This window comes from Episyrphus balteatus, chromosome 3, assembly GCF_945859705.1.
Source record: "Episyrphus balteatus chromosome 3, idEpiBalt1.1, whole genome shotgun sequence".
Taxonomy (NCBI): domain Eukaryota; kingdom Metazoa; phylum Arthropoda; class Insecta; order Diptera; family Syrphidae; genus Episyrphus; species Episyrphus balteatus.
In genome coordinates, this window is record NC_079136.1 from 29,121,333 (window position 1) to 29,135,480 (window position 14,148).

Genomic DNA, 14,148 nt, shown 5'->3' on the forward strand with positions numbered 1-14,148 from the left:
AAAAAAAATTGGGCACCGGTAGGGATTGAACCTCGGTCTCCAGCGAGTGAGTCGAATACCCATCAAAATGTCAGCACTTGTAGGATTTTGGTGATCACTTTTCTCAGAGCAAAGAATAGGTGATGGTCAAAAGTGACAATCAAAAAGGTGACAATCAACTATCACCATAGCCGATTCCAACCCTGAATTTTCAGATGAAAATTTCCACCTGAAAATCGTAAATCGGTGAATAGAATTATGTACTAAAACGATAGGTGTTGAATTAGAAATTAAACTTCTCAGATCGCAATTCCACCTGCTCTTCTATATGACACGATAATTATTGTTTTACTCAAGGCTCAATTTAACCGTTCAGAGCGAGCCGTTTTAGTACAAAAGATTTACGTAATAGAGGTGAATAATATCATGTTATTTTTCAAATTTCAGTTTTCCATACAAAATTATTGTTATCAAGGTTTGTTTCCCTTATGCCCGTCGTAGCGGGCAACGCATTCAACGCAAATTTAAAACCTTAAATTCTAATTGATGGTGCTTTCAATTATATTCAAACAAAGAGTTTTAGACAGTTGGAGATAGCTACTAAACGAATTAATTAAAAAGTATACGTATAGTGGCGTCGTTTTTTTTTATAATTAATTTGTTAAATTCTCGTTTAGTGCGTTGAACGCTAGGTGTACGACGGGCATTAATGATTTGTTTATCAGATTCAGAAGTTTAAGTTTGGGAAATGTTTGCTTCAAATTGGTTAGATAAGGTTAAAGTTGTTTCCAGTTACAGGGCATGAGGCTGTTCAAAACCGTTTCATTTTGTGTCAAAAGCTCAGATTAAACGACATTCCTCAGCTAATGAGCTATCATGGCTATTCTGATTTCCATTCGAATTCTATTTTCTAACATTTTCAAATTTTAGCTGCTCCGAATTGCGGATTCGAATACATTTTGCGGATTCATAGGTGTTTCGAAAAACTAACAGATCTACAATGCGACAAATCTTTGCCGTTTTCAATCCGGGTAGCAGTTTGCTACCGAAAAACAATATTCTCCAACAAATAAGTCGGATGGAAATTAGGGGTCGAAATACGGCATACGTTCGTTAACGTATTGACGCTATATGTCTCGATCATTTTCTTCTGATTAAATAGAGAGAACAATAGTCAAAACGTTAACGAACGTAAGCCGTAGTTCGACCCCAGAACAACCGTTTTCAACCCGTAAGGATTCAAATTTCGTTTCCGTTTTCAAATTCGAACGAATATAACAAGAATTTCATTCGAATCAGAAACTTTGTACGAATCCCAACAAAAAAAAATCCGTTCGTAATGACAATTTGTATGAAATTTTCCATTACGAATAGATTCTGTGATAGTTTCTTGAGTTTTCGAAGCAAATTTCCGATACGAATGAATTACGTGATAAGGGAAGGCCAATATTATTACCATGTCCATGACTAACATTCAACGATTTTTCTATTTTGATGTAAACACGCGAGACTTTCGTCCCATTTATAAACCTTGTGCTTCTTCCCAAATAACTACGAAAACAAAGAAAAATCGGTACTGGCAAAATCGTCAAATGTGAATGCATAAACAAGGTATTACATTATGTACCTACATATTTTTTCATTCGTAGCAACAAACTAAATGTTTTTAAGGAAGTTAAAATTGCCATGGTAGCTTTTGTATACAATTTTGTATCTTGGGTTTGTTTAATTTAAAATTTATATACGAAAGTATGAACCAACCGGGATATTTGGCTTACAAAACACCAATTATATCATAAAATAATGATCCACCAATGTGCATCAAGAATAGGTAATGAAGAGCGATGTCTAACAGAAAATCAGGAACAGTTTTCATGGAAGGTGATATCTACCTATTTTATGTTTTAATGAAAAATTATATCAAAGTTTATTTTTTCACAAGATATTGAAGTCTTCGAAAGTTCGAAATCCATCTGCAAAAGAAGTTCATTTTATAAAATCGTTTGAAGAAACTCATCTTTCCAATTATCCCAAGTTGTTAGTCCCTACTTCAAGTATATCACAAAGCGATTACCAGTGGAAATCAAAAGTATCCGATAAGTGTTTACCAGTCAAGCACTTAGCAACCGAAACTAGTGGACAAAATAGAAATGCGCTTATTGATCGATCTAAACGTGGTTTCGAAAAATTATTGCATCCATCAGCTACAACGAATAACTTGACATATAGACCATATTCGAGAGAAGAAATCGGGAGCATGAGTTCGAATGATTCTATAAGTTTTTGGAATTGGACAAATACATACGAGAAGAAGAAAAATTTTAGCAATGTTTTTGAACTTCGCCACAGGGAATATCAAAACTCTGTCAAACATGTTCCACATAGCGGTTTGATATCTGAAGTCAAATCCAATTTTGTCCAACCCTTGAATTTAACAAATTTTGATTGTTGCTATGCAAACAACAAATTTATTAGTTTTACCGGTTCACCGGATGAAATCGAAAAGAAGACAGAAAACAACATTTACGGGTCCGGTATACGTATACAAAAGTATTTATCATGATGAAAATATTTTCCAGTCATTCAGTACCTCAAAAAGTTTGTAGTATAATAAAAACCTATTTGCAACAAAATTGAGTTTTAAGCGGTCTTATAACGTTACAACCGTTGTTGTTTAATTTGAAATTCGAACATGACCTTATTTGCAAAATTACGTCATTTTATAGCCCGCGACACAACGCGACACAACGCGACACAACGCGACACAACGCGACACTACGCGACACAATGCGACACAATGCGACACAACGCGACACAATGCGACACAATGCGACACAATGCGACACAACGCGACACAATGCGACACAACGCGAAACAATGCGACACAACGCGACACAATGCGACACAATGCGACACAATGCGACACAACGCGACACAATGCGACACAATGCGACACAACGCGACACAATGCGACACAATGCGACACAACGCGACACAATGCGACACAACGCGACACAACGCGACACAATGCGACACAATGCGACACAACGCGACACAACGCGACACAATGCGACACAATGCGACACAATGCGACACAATGCGACACAATGCGACACAACGCGACACAAAGCGACACAAAACGACACAACGCAACACAACCCAAGTAACAATTTTACTTACATAAGGTCCATTTTTTTCGATTCGTTACGTTTAGTTTATGGCTTACTTACGCAAGTCATCCATTTTTGAAAGAAAGGAGGTTTCTTTAAGGCTATCTAGAAGTGTTAAGAAGAAGTCTTGTTAAAGAAGACCTTTATAAGACCTGTTTGAACCGTTCTAAAGAAGAATTGTTTTTTCAAGTGACAGAAGGCCTCTAAAAGACCTGTTCCAAGAGGTTCTTGTAAGTATGCAAAGTTTTTATCCTGCAGATATGCAATGTTTGTAACGCATTAGAAAAAAACATTGCATTTCAATGTGAGCTTTCAATTAGCTCCCAATTTTTCACTCATCTTTAATATTCGAGTATGGTCTACTGGAAAGGTGCTGGCTTGGTATGCAGAGGTACGTGGGATCGATTCCTGGCCGGGCCATGTGATGAAAAAAAAAATGTGTTCTTTTTCAATTAAAATAATATTCTCATCATTTCAGAACAACAGAAAAAGCAGTGGAATTTCCATAAAAGGAAACGAAACAAAATAGGAAAAAATTAAAATAAATAAAATAATATGTAGAATATGCAAAACAGAAAAAATCTAAAGAAAATAAAAAAAATGAAATAAAATTCAATAAATTCTTTTTTTTTTTTATGCATAAATTCAACATCTTCTTCAACACCTTCAACAACTTCTATAAGGCCTTATTATAACATCCTACGCAAGTAATCCGGTTTGTGCATTAGATAAACCCTCTGCAGGAAAACCTCCGTAAGGCCATTTTAAGCTGTTTGTCACAAGCTATTAGCTTGTGGATTACCTGTGAAGGAAAGTCCTATGCAATTTCGGTAAAATGCGCCAAAATGATTTGCCTAGGACCTGTCCTTCTTGTTATGAAAGCCAAATAGCTTGCATTGACCCTTATGAAAGCTAAATTGTTACTTGGGAACAACGCGACACAATGCGACACAACGCGACACAATGCGACACAACGCGACACAATGCGACACATAGCGACACAACGCGACACAATGCGACACAACGCGAAACAATGCGACACAACGTGACACAAGGCTAGTCTTATGGAAAGGCAAGTCTCCTCCCTCTGTCCTCTTGCCATCCATATGTAAACCCCTGTGGTGTTGTAAATTGTTTAGAAACTTTATTTTAAAATTCTTCATTGTCTGTGTCCTGCTCAGTCCCCGAAATTTAACATACATAAATTAAAAAAAAAATACATAAATTAAAATTGGATACAAACGCTCTGAGAAGAAAATCTTAAATTTTAACACGGTAATAATTCAGTTCTAGTGAGCCGTTAATTCAGTGAAAATGACGGTTTGACACGCCCCGTCTTAAATTCAAAAATTTCCTTTGCATAAATTACCAGCTCTACCAGTTTCAAGATTCAAATTTTTTTTTTTTTGTATTTGTATTCGGCCCTAGCGGGGTAATCCGTCAGAGCGGATTTTGTCCGATTTTATCCGAATCGCACAGTTTTTACCTGTCGGAAACACAATTCGAAGCATATTTCTTATGAAATCGGAGAATTTCCGCTCCGACGGATTACCTCGCCAGGGCCGATTAACTACCAGCTCTAAAATTCTACCGAGTTTCTATACTACGATCGATAATCAAAAGCGCTCTATAATGTTTTGTATTAATTCAGCTGAAATAGACGGTTACTATACGCGCGCCCGTCCCCTGAATGGAAAATCTAAAATTTTCGATTATATCATTTGTTTGAACCAGAAAATATCATGCTTTTACATAAAACAAGATTTTAGATATTTTTATTTTAAATTTATTTTTGTTTTAAAGCTATAAAATTACAAACTTATTTTATAAAAAAAGAAATGGCTAGCATTTCGCTTTGGCTGTTAAAAAATTAAAGGAAGATTTCTTTTATTTTCATTTCATGTTATATATGTTTATAACTTAAAATACAACTTAAAGTTGTGTGTGTTGTTCTTTTTTCTTCTAACCCAAAAGATGAGGAATATTTTTCTGGATGTCATCACATCTTTCATTGAGCTCATCCTAAAAAAAAAGAGATGTTAAGTTGGGAAATTATTGAAATGAAATATTTGCTTACTGGTTCCAATTCTAAGCAGGTTCCCCACTCAACCAATGTCACTCTGTGATCATCGTTTTGATCGCATGACTCCAAGAATGGAGCAATGCAATGTTCTAAGCTAACAAGTGGCGCCCGGATAGGGAACAATTCGTGACGAGATACCGAACGATCGGTGTTACCATCCAAATCACACCATTTCCAGACAGCAGCGTTAGCCCAGCGACGAGTCATATTGGTTTCAGCTTCCATTTGCATTTGCATGTAATGTTCGGTCAATTCATCACGTTCAGCCAAGTCACGCATAACGTTGAAGAGCCAGTCGCGCATGCGACGTGGGAAGTCCTTCTTTTCTTCTTCAGAGCATCCCTAAAAAACAGAAATCGTTATTAGAATCATTACAAATTATCGTTAAATAAGTATTAACATACAGGCAAGTCTTGGCAAACACCATAGTAGTCAATATGTAAATGGCTGTTGGAAGGATCTGTGCAACGCTTGTCCTTAGTATCGCAGAAGCAACGCTCTTGGTAAACTGAGCAATCAGATGGCCAGGTAACATTTTTGTTTGTGCAAACATGACGACGTGTATCGATTTCTTCAGGGCAATCCTGAATGCAAATACATTCGGCTTCCTCTCCGGTGCTGTGGCAAACACGTCCGGCTCCGCAGTGCATTTTTTCACATGGATCAACTAGGAGACAGAAACAATAAGAATTTATTTGAATTATTTTATCGATTGAACTCACTTTCAAGAACTGGAATAAGAACGTTGTTGGATTCTTCGGCAAGTTTAGAAGCTATTTCGTTTTCACGGTCAATATCCTTTGCCTTTAATAGAAATAATGTTAAGTTAAGCAAATATAAAAAAGTCAACTCCTATTCTGTATATTTGATATGGTTTGACTAATGGCCATCTACCAAATCTTCTCTCTTGTGAGTTCAAAGCGGCTTGAAATGTTTAAGAGAAACCTCTTTTTCCAATTTGATTTTGAACTCATTTGAGAATTTCACGCGAATCGGGTAGCAGAATAAGGGTCTTAATTAATTATATAAATTAATTTACTTACCAACATCTTCTCTTCTAATTCCCGAAGAAGTGCTTCATCACTGTCATCAATTTCTTCCACCAAACGATTCAAATCATCTTCCAATGATGATGGCACCTCGTCCTCAACATCTTTAGATGTTACCTATAGTTACAAATTAGAATTAAAGGTATTTTTGAATATTTAAATAGAAATCTTAATCTTACCTGTGCGGTAAGGGCAAATAAACCCAAAACTATAAGTAAGCTCCACTTCATGATGGTGCCTGGAATAAAAATGAAAATCAAATAAGAATATGATCAAAACTTAAATTCTTTGAAAGCGGAAAATGTTTTTTGTGATAAGGAATGTCGCAAATGTATGACCTCTGTCTTATCGTTGCGTAGTAAGTATGTACATGGTGGACCATAGAAACTAATCTGTGTTCCACTTTTTCATTTGTATTTTTTATGTAGAAAAATAGTCATATATTTTTTTTTTCAAATGGAGGTCACGATGTCAAAATCTTGAAATCGGATTTAAAAAAATTTGGCTCGTGTTATAAAAATGAAGACTGCTTACTGATTTTGGCAAAATTTAATAATTTAATAATTGAGAGACAAGATTAGATTATAATTTGAAGAGATATATAATGTATTTGGTTATGGCTTATGAGCGTAAAGCCTAAGCCGGTAAGTATATATAAAATATAATTTGCATGTTTAATGTTTAAAGATTTTTTGGGTCTGTGGAAGATACTTCAAGTAATTAAGGGACGAATTCACTGGGGTTAAGTCAGATACTTCTCGTCCCAATAAGAAATACTTTGAATTTACAACAAAGATCATTTTTAAAATATATATAAGTTACACATATCCAGACTATGTCGTTTTTTGAAAATGTTTGTACCTTACTCATTTGGGAATAACTCCTATGTAGATATCCAGATTTTACTCCCAACCGGTCGTACATCAGTTTAGATAAGAAATTCAGTTTTGATCTTGTTTTTAGCTTTTGGGCAGCCTTTTCGGATTAATTTTTTATCAACGCTTATTTCTAATTTCGAAAACATAAACAAGACCGTGTTTTGATTGGAAAGATTGAGTACGAATTGGTGATTCCCATCGAAATCACATTAGAAATTTTAAGGTGCCTCAAAATATATTCTCAAAGAGCAAAAAAATTAACAATTTAACTGTGGATTCAAATAATCCGATGTTTGCTTTTTTGTGCCTCACGAGTCACGAGAGTTCTCACCCTATATTTCTTTAACTAACAAACTGACTTGAAGTCAGAATCAATACAAAAAATCTAAAGAGGGTGAAAGCAAATATAAAAAAATATTAGGTCTCAATCATGTCTATTTCCATACACAGATAAAAATAAATGCACTAAGAATGTTTTTAAATGCCATCTTTTTAAAAAAATAAGATTTCTAATAAAAGTAAATACAATCCGTTTTAACTCTATTAAAATCAAAATGAATTCCATTTCACTTCATAAGAACTTTGTTCTTAAAAAAAAATTAAGTGTATCGTCTAAGAATGAAAAGATTTCTCATTTACAATTACATCAAATTTTCTTCAGTTGAGTTTTTGGTGAAAATAGTAGGATCGAAAAATCATCGCAATCATGCTTCAATATTAAATGCCACATGAACCGACCAAAAACTACGTTATACAAAACTAATTCTCAGCTCCTGTGAAATAAAAACTGCAACCATTGAACCAAAAGCGAGAAAGTTTAAAATAAAAGCCTAGATCTAAGACCAATAGTATAGACATCGCTCCTTAGATTAAATTTTGTTTAGAAATTCTTAACTGGGCCTTGGAGTGCTCTATTCCATCTGTAAAACCTTACAAGGCCAATTAAACAATTTAAAGGGTCAGAGAATAATCAACAAAGGTCAACTCGTTCGATTAATTTCCTCAAGAACACAACAATTTCTATTAACCTTTAAAAAAAAGTGCGCATACGCCATAGTGACCTTAAACAACTTTTTCATAATTTTTTTTTTTTATTATTATAATTTTCGAAAAATTTGATTCTAAAGACACACCCTAACCTAAGAACATAATACATAACAATGAACCAACCAAGTTGACATATCGGTATGTTTAATATTATGAACTGTTTTGAAACTTTAATACCTGAAGAAGCTAGCAGACAAAATATGATAAAAAAGTTCCCTAGAACCCACACCTCTTACTTAGTAATCAAACACTAAATCTATTGTACAATTGCCACATGCTAACTTCTTCTATGATTAGTTTACAAAAACAATTCCCAGCCAGAACATGTATACGTACATAGGTTTCTTTTTATTTAGAACTGAGACACGTTATTGTTATCACAGCATTTCAATTGTATCACCGTGGCAAATTTATTTCAATTGGCTTTAAAGATTAAACACCATGCAAAAGTTAAATAGCATCGGATGCATTGTGTGGTGCTATGCAAACCACCTACGAAAAGTGACAACATCAATTTGTACTCCAGCATATATCTACGTGCATTTGTACGGTGTCGGACCGGCTATAAGCTAACTTTAAGGTGCAAGGGGCCTATTGATGATTAGTCTTTGATATAGCACATGCTACGGCATGTTTTAAGTCATATTGGGTGAGAAAGGGCGCTTTTGCTGTACTAAAAGATTGATTCTTTACTTTGATGGTAATTGGAATCCTTCTCTAAGTAAAATCCTGTTGTGGACCTAAGTTTTTAATTAAACTTATGACCTCAAATGTTTTAAGAGTTACATGTGTAAATGAATCCAGCCCTGACTAAACATAGACTTCTATGCAGGTTTCAGATTACAGCATCTGAAAATTTTAAGTGCAACGAATAGTCAAAAGGGCTACCTATGTACATAGTATACATACATACTTTACATTATCTAGTTAAAAAGACATACTCGTAACAAAAGTAGTTGAAGAGATATTCCACTAATTTTTGCCACGCGATATTTTCGCAAATGTAGAACAAACGATTAAAACAAAAAAAAACTACGATGTGCGGTTTTACAAAACGGAAGCTTTGTATTCTGATATGGTCCAACACAAAAGTCACAAAGGTCTGTGACTGCAATCTCTTAGCTTTATTTTATTTTTATTTTAATTGCTGAAGAGATATGAAATAGTATTTATGTATGTATGACATTTTTTTAGTCTCACTTGGTTTGGATGTGTTTTATTTTCTTGAAACTCAGTCTCAATTGATATTTAATCGCAAAGTTTATGTTTTCAGATGATTTGATTTGCTTGAAACAAAAAAATTACAAAAATAGATTATTATGCCATCGTTGATATCATCTCGTATGAAACGCAAAAAAAAAATTGGAAAAAATAAATGTTGAAACTTAATTTGAAATTAAGCGTTCGAGTGCTTAACTCTAAAAATATACATAAATGTATAATAAATGCATTCACAGTACCTACATACTTTCCAATAAATTTTTCGGATAATGACTAAGGACTCCTTAAAAACACAATTTTACCAAAAAAATCTTTCTACAAAAATTAATACATTTTCTTTTAAAAATGCTTCAGTTTTTAATTTAAAAAAAATTGATTTTCTATAGATTCTTTTGATATAAACTAAATTAAAAAAACTCGAATCCGAAGTCAAAAAAAATAATCAGCTCCCGTTAGAATGTGCAGTACTTCGGACCTTATTCTTTTATATAAGGAAAATTGTTTGAGCATATTTAGTAACGGTTTTTATAAGAACTATTTTCCACCTTTCAAGACGTGTTTAAATCTTACCGATATATTTTTTACTGCCCGAGATATCCTCATTTGTTTGGAAAATTATATCTACCATAGCAATTTTATAACATCGTTTATATCCTTTATGATATATGAAGCCAAACCCACTTTACTTCATTTTAAGATCTCTCGGGCAATAAAAAAGATATTGAAAAGATTTAAACACGTATTGAAAGATGGAAAACAGTTCTATTAGAAATATGCTCAAACAATTTTCCTTATATACAAAAATAAGGTCCGAAGTACTAAAAAAAAAGATTTTTTTGCATTTTCCAACGGTAATATTTCAAAAACGGGAGCTGATTAGTTTTTTCTGACTTCAGATTTGAGTTCAGCACATCGAAAACCTCCAGAAAAGTATATTTTTGTTTCGGCAACAAAACCCTTGTAAAGCGGTGTAATGAACAAACTTAAAGACAATTTAAAAAATTATTTTTTGGACTTAATGAATAGTTTTATGCTATCTTTTGGGTTAAATATTTTGTCACATATTGCATTGCTTATCGTTTTATACCAAGATAAATTTCATTGACCACATTTTTTTTTTTTTCAAAATTTTACAGTCTGGAAGAACTCCATTAAAAATATTCATATTAAATATATTCATATAAAATTTTTATGTAAGTATAACAAAAACAAAAATGCAATAAAAAAAAATAAACATAAATCTATAAAAATGGTATAAAGCTATTCTTCAAAGTAATTATGAAATTTAATTTTCAAAAGCAAAAAGAACGGAATTAATTGAAGTTTTAAATCAAAGAATTCTAAAGAAAGCAATCAATCCTCCCAATAATTTTCAACTAAATGAAAAAAAAGATCAATGACATTTACTTTCTCTGTATATTCGTACCTGTTAATAAAATTATTGTTTATAATACTCACGAGCTATTTTTGGTTTCAAAAAGAGTTCAATGATTTACTTAATAAATCGAGCAAGTTTGCACTATTTTCAAATGAATTGGAATGAAAAAAAAAAAAAAAACAAAAAACCAAAACACTGAGGTAAAAATGTGCCAAAGTATGTCTCATAAAACGAAGGCAGGTAATTTAATACTTGGCGGCAGGCGCATTAAAGTAGGTATATCTACCTTAATCCAATAGGCAGTAGATCATATTCCTTATTGAACTTTTAATAGCATTTCTTTCGAAGGTTAATGGTTTGCATAAATATTTGCAATGATTCATATGAAAAATATTTTTTTACTTCGTCAACCTCTAGAAAATTTCTAATAGTTTGTATAATATAAGTTTGCAGTACTATAAAGAGTCCATTTTCAAAGATCCATCATCTTTTATTATTTCAGATCCCGATGCCAGATGTGAAATAAATTACACATTGACATTGTAGTTATATATGTACTTTAACATCTACAATGAAATGCACACACTATTTAATTGATAAAACAAACGCGAATAAAATTCTATTTCCAAGGCCAATGATTCTATTGAAGTTAATTTTGCAAGCGAATTTCAATTAATTTGGGGCAGAAATCAAGTTAAGTTGTGTAGCCGTTTTATAAAAATAGAAGAAAGTACAGAAGTGTATTTTCTTTTTTATTAATTGAGAAACGATTCTAATGATCGTTTCTTCTTTATTATGTAAAATATTGTTATCGGATTTAAAACCTTCAGTAAAGAAAAAAAAAAAAAAACTTATGAGAGTTTTAATTTGAAGGTCAAAGTAAATTTTTTGTTTAAAATATTTTGGAGTATGTTGGGTGAAAAATTTTTTACGCCACGGAGTTAAACTTTAATCAAGATCTGGATTTAGAGGATTTGGCGAACCGTATTTTTTTAGTTAGTTATTAATAAGGACTTGAATGAGTTAATAACACGGGCACACAAAAAAAGGGACATGTACCTAATATGGAGCAGACGTACCTACAACCTTCCGAAATGTATTTGGACTCGCTGAATCCGAATTTCAAGTCCGTCACCCTCCAGATCGCGAGTCCGCGAAGCATTGGGAATATTAATTAACTTTTCTTCCATAAGTTCATGAACGTTCTTGCCCTAAAGATGATGCTCATAATAGGGGAAAAGTGAAATTCATGTTTTCTCATTGGAATCTCTTTCACATAAAATTCACGATAGGACTAATTATAAAAAAAACACTAGTTTTTTTTTTAGAAAAAAAAAATAACATTTTTAAACAAAATTAGTGGACTGAAATTTGAAATTAACTGCTCGAAGACCAATCCCCATGATATTTCTACAAGCTTCCCCCCATTATTTATACCTATACCTACATATGTTAAAAAATCCAAGTACCGAAATCGGTGAGTTAAAAACTTGAAATTGAAGGCTGTTTGTACAACTACCCAAATTAAACGTTTCGGGTAGGTATATTATTCAATATTTTGGTAAATGGTAAATTAATTTAAATAAAATAGTTTGGTTTGCCATTTTGTAGTAATTTATTAACAAGTTTTTGGAAAGATTAATGTTTAAAAAAAGATTTTTTTAGGTAAAAAAATTGTTTTTTATTGATTTTAAATCAGTCAAAATCCGAATTAAACAACTTTCATAAAAACCTTTTCACCAAAATATAGGTGTTTAAGAAGGTGCCTTCGGTTTTTCTTATACATAAAAATTATAAAAGCAGCTTTTGAAAAATATGAACTTTTATAAAACTGATATATGGACGGTATTTTGAATAAAATTTAAAAAAAAAGTAGTTTTTGGATTGTAAATTCTAGTTCTTGTCTTTCTGTGAGAACCATCACATCATGAAAACAAGCCCAATACAATAGAAATAACCCACACTACTTCTCAAAAAAGTTTAATTCACAACTAAAAATAATTAAACGTAGCACTATATCCCTGTAAGTAACACTGCGTGTTTTTTTTTGCATTGCTATCCGTATCCGCATTTGGCGTTTACATGCAGCTGCCAATAGGAATAGAAGCTAAACCAAGCTGTGGATAGAATTTCGACGAAGTGTATATACGCTTTCCTTTCTCTTGGTGCATACATATAAATTTGTGTTCAGTGTCACAAGGAGCCGTTTTGACCCACACACAAAATTTTATATCTTCACTAACTTATTTTCTCAGGTGCATATCGGACGCATTACCTCACTTGTGTGCTCTCATCTCTCACTAACAAAGATCTTTAATATTTTAAGTAACAAAACAGGGTATCTTGAGAACAAACCGCATCCGGCGATGATGGTGTCAGGAAAGTGCCTTTCATATTTGGATCATCACAGTACCCCCACACTACATCCATTCCAACAGAACGAAAATGGATTCATAAAACAAAAATGGTTTCCTCAAAGACATTTTTTGAACTGAGATCATCTAGTGTCATGATGATGATACGATTCTTATCTTAACTGTGGAACACATGTCATACATTATTTTAATACGTTAAGCGTTGGATCTTTATATTAGTTTTAGTAAAAAAAAAAACTAAACAAAAAAATCCAAAAGATTCTTTAAAAATGCTTGAAGTTGCAGCACACATTAATGAATAATTTCAATCCAAAAACAATAAATTTTTCCAGAAAACTCATCTGCACTTACTTATATATTTTTTATTTTCTTCGCCACTAGGACCAAGCCGACACACAGATGTGCAAAGTTATTTAAAAATAAAACAATATCCTCTTATGAAAATTGTTCACAATCTCCAATCCCCCGACTATTGAACAACACGACTTCGCTTCTCAACACGAACTAAAATCCAGTTCAAGCAAAGCGATCTGTGCTGCTCCCGGTGCTGGCTGTCGCTGTGATGTGTATATGATTGTTTTGTTGCTGGAAGTGTGGAAGTGGAGGAAGAGCATGAATTTCTAATCGAAATTAAAAAAAAAAAAAAATAAATAAAAACAAAATATCCACTTGTACATTAACGTTGAAGGAGCACGTCATCAAAATAGCAACAAAAACGGAATACCAAGAACTGATCTCGAGCAGGTCTGGTGGTCTGGCTGGTCAGATCTCAGATGCTATAGAGAACTACTGATATAGCAGGTTTCCGTTGATGTAATGTTTTTTATAACTGATGCATTTTTTCACCTCCTTCGTATCCTCTATCGTTATAAAAGCTACACATGATTAAAGATGAATGTATCATCTTTAGTTCACTGTAAAGGGTGTTTTTTTATTTAATCTTGCATTCTAAAGATACGTTTAACAGT

At 33.0% G+C, this 14,148-nt stretch overlaps 2 protein-coding genes across 2 annotated transcripts; one reads left to right on the forward strand and one right to left on the reverse strand.

Annotated features, from left to right (window-relative positions):
* The first annotated feature begins 1,677 nt into the window (after nt 1–1,677).
* LOC129916738 (uncharacterized) lies at nt 1,678–2,615 on the forward strand. The gene is made up of 2 exons (XM_055996844.1): nt 1,678–1,860; nt 1,922–2,615. The coding sequence occupies exons 1-2, from the start codon at nt 1,783–1,785 to the stop codon at nt 2,540–2,542; spliced, it is 699 nt and encodes a 232-aa protein (XP_055852819.1). The 5' UTR covers nt 1,678–1,782; the 3' UTR covers nt 2,543–2,615.
* A 2,404-nt stretch (nt 2,616–5,019) lies between these two features.
* LOC129915887 (SPARC) lies at nt 5,020–13,701 on the reverse strand. The gene is made up of 7 exons (XM_055995586.1): nt 13,532–13,701; nt 6,461–6,519; nt 6,276–6,398; nt 5,955–6,036; nt 5,637–5,899; nt 5,227–5,574; nt 5,020–5,171 (listed from the first exon to the last, which is right to left on the reverse strand). Exons 2-7 carry the CDS (start codon nt 6,509–6,511, stop codon nt 5,112–5,114), a joined length of 927 nt encoding a protein of 308 aa, XP_055851561.1. The 5' UTR covers nt 6,512–6,519; nt 13,532–13,701; the 3' UTR covers nt 5,020–5,111.
* Nucleotides 13,702–14,148: the final 447 nt, after the last annotated feature.

Coding starts and splice junctions, on each gene's coding strand:
- LOC129916738 (XM_055996844.1), top strand. CDS start 1,783: ATGATCCACCAATGTGCATCAAGAATAGGTAATGAAGAGCGATGTCTA. Junction 1,861..1,921: donor AGGAACAGTTTTCATGGAAG/GTGATATCTACC, acceptor TTTTTTCACAAG/ATATTGAAGTCTTCGAAAGT.
- LOC129915887 (XM_055995586.1), bottom strand. CDS start 6,511: ATGAAGTGGAGCTTACTTATAGTTTTGGGTTTATTTGCCCTTACCGCA. Junction 6,399..6,460: donor TATTTGCCCTTACCGCACAG/GTAAGATTAAGA, acceptor TTGTAACTATAG/GTAACATCTAAAGATGTTGA. Junction 5,172..5,226: donor CCTGCTTAGAATTGGAACCA/GTAAGCAAATAT, acceptor CTTTTTTTTTAG/GATGAGCTCAATGAAAGATG.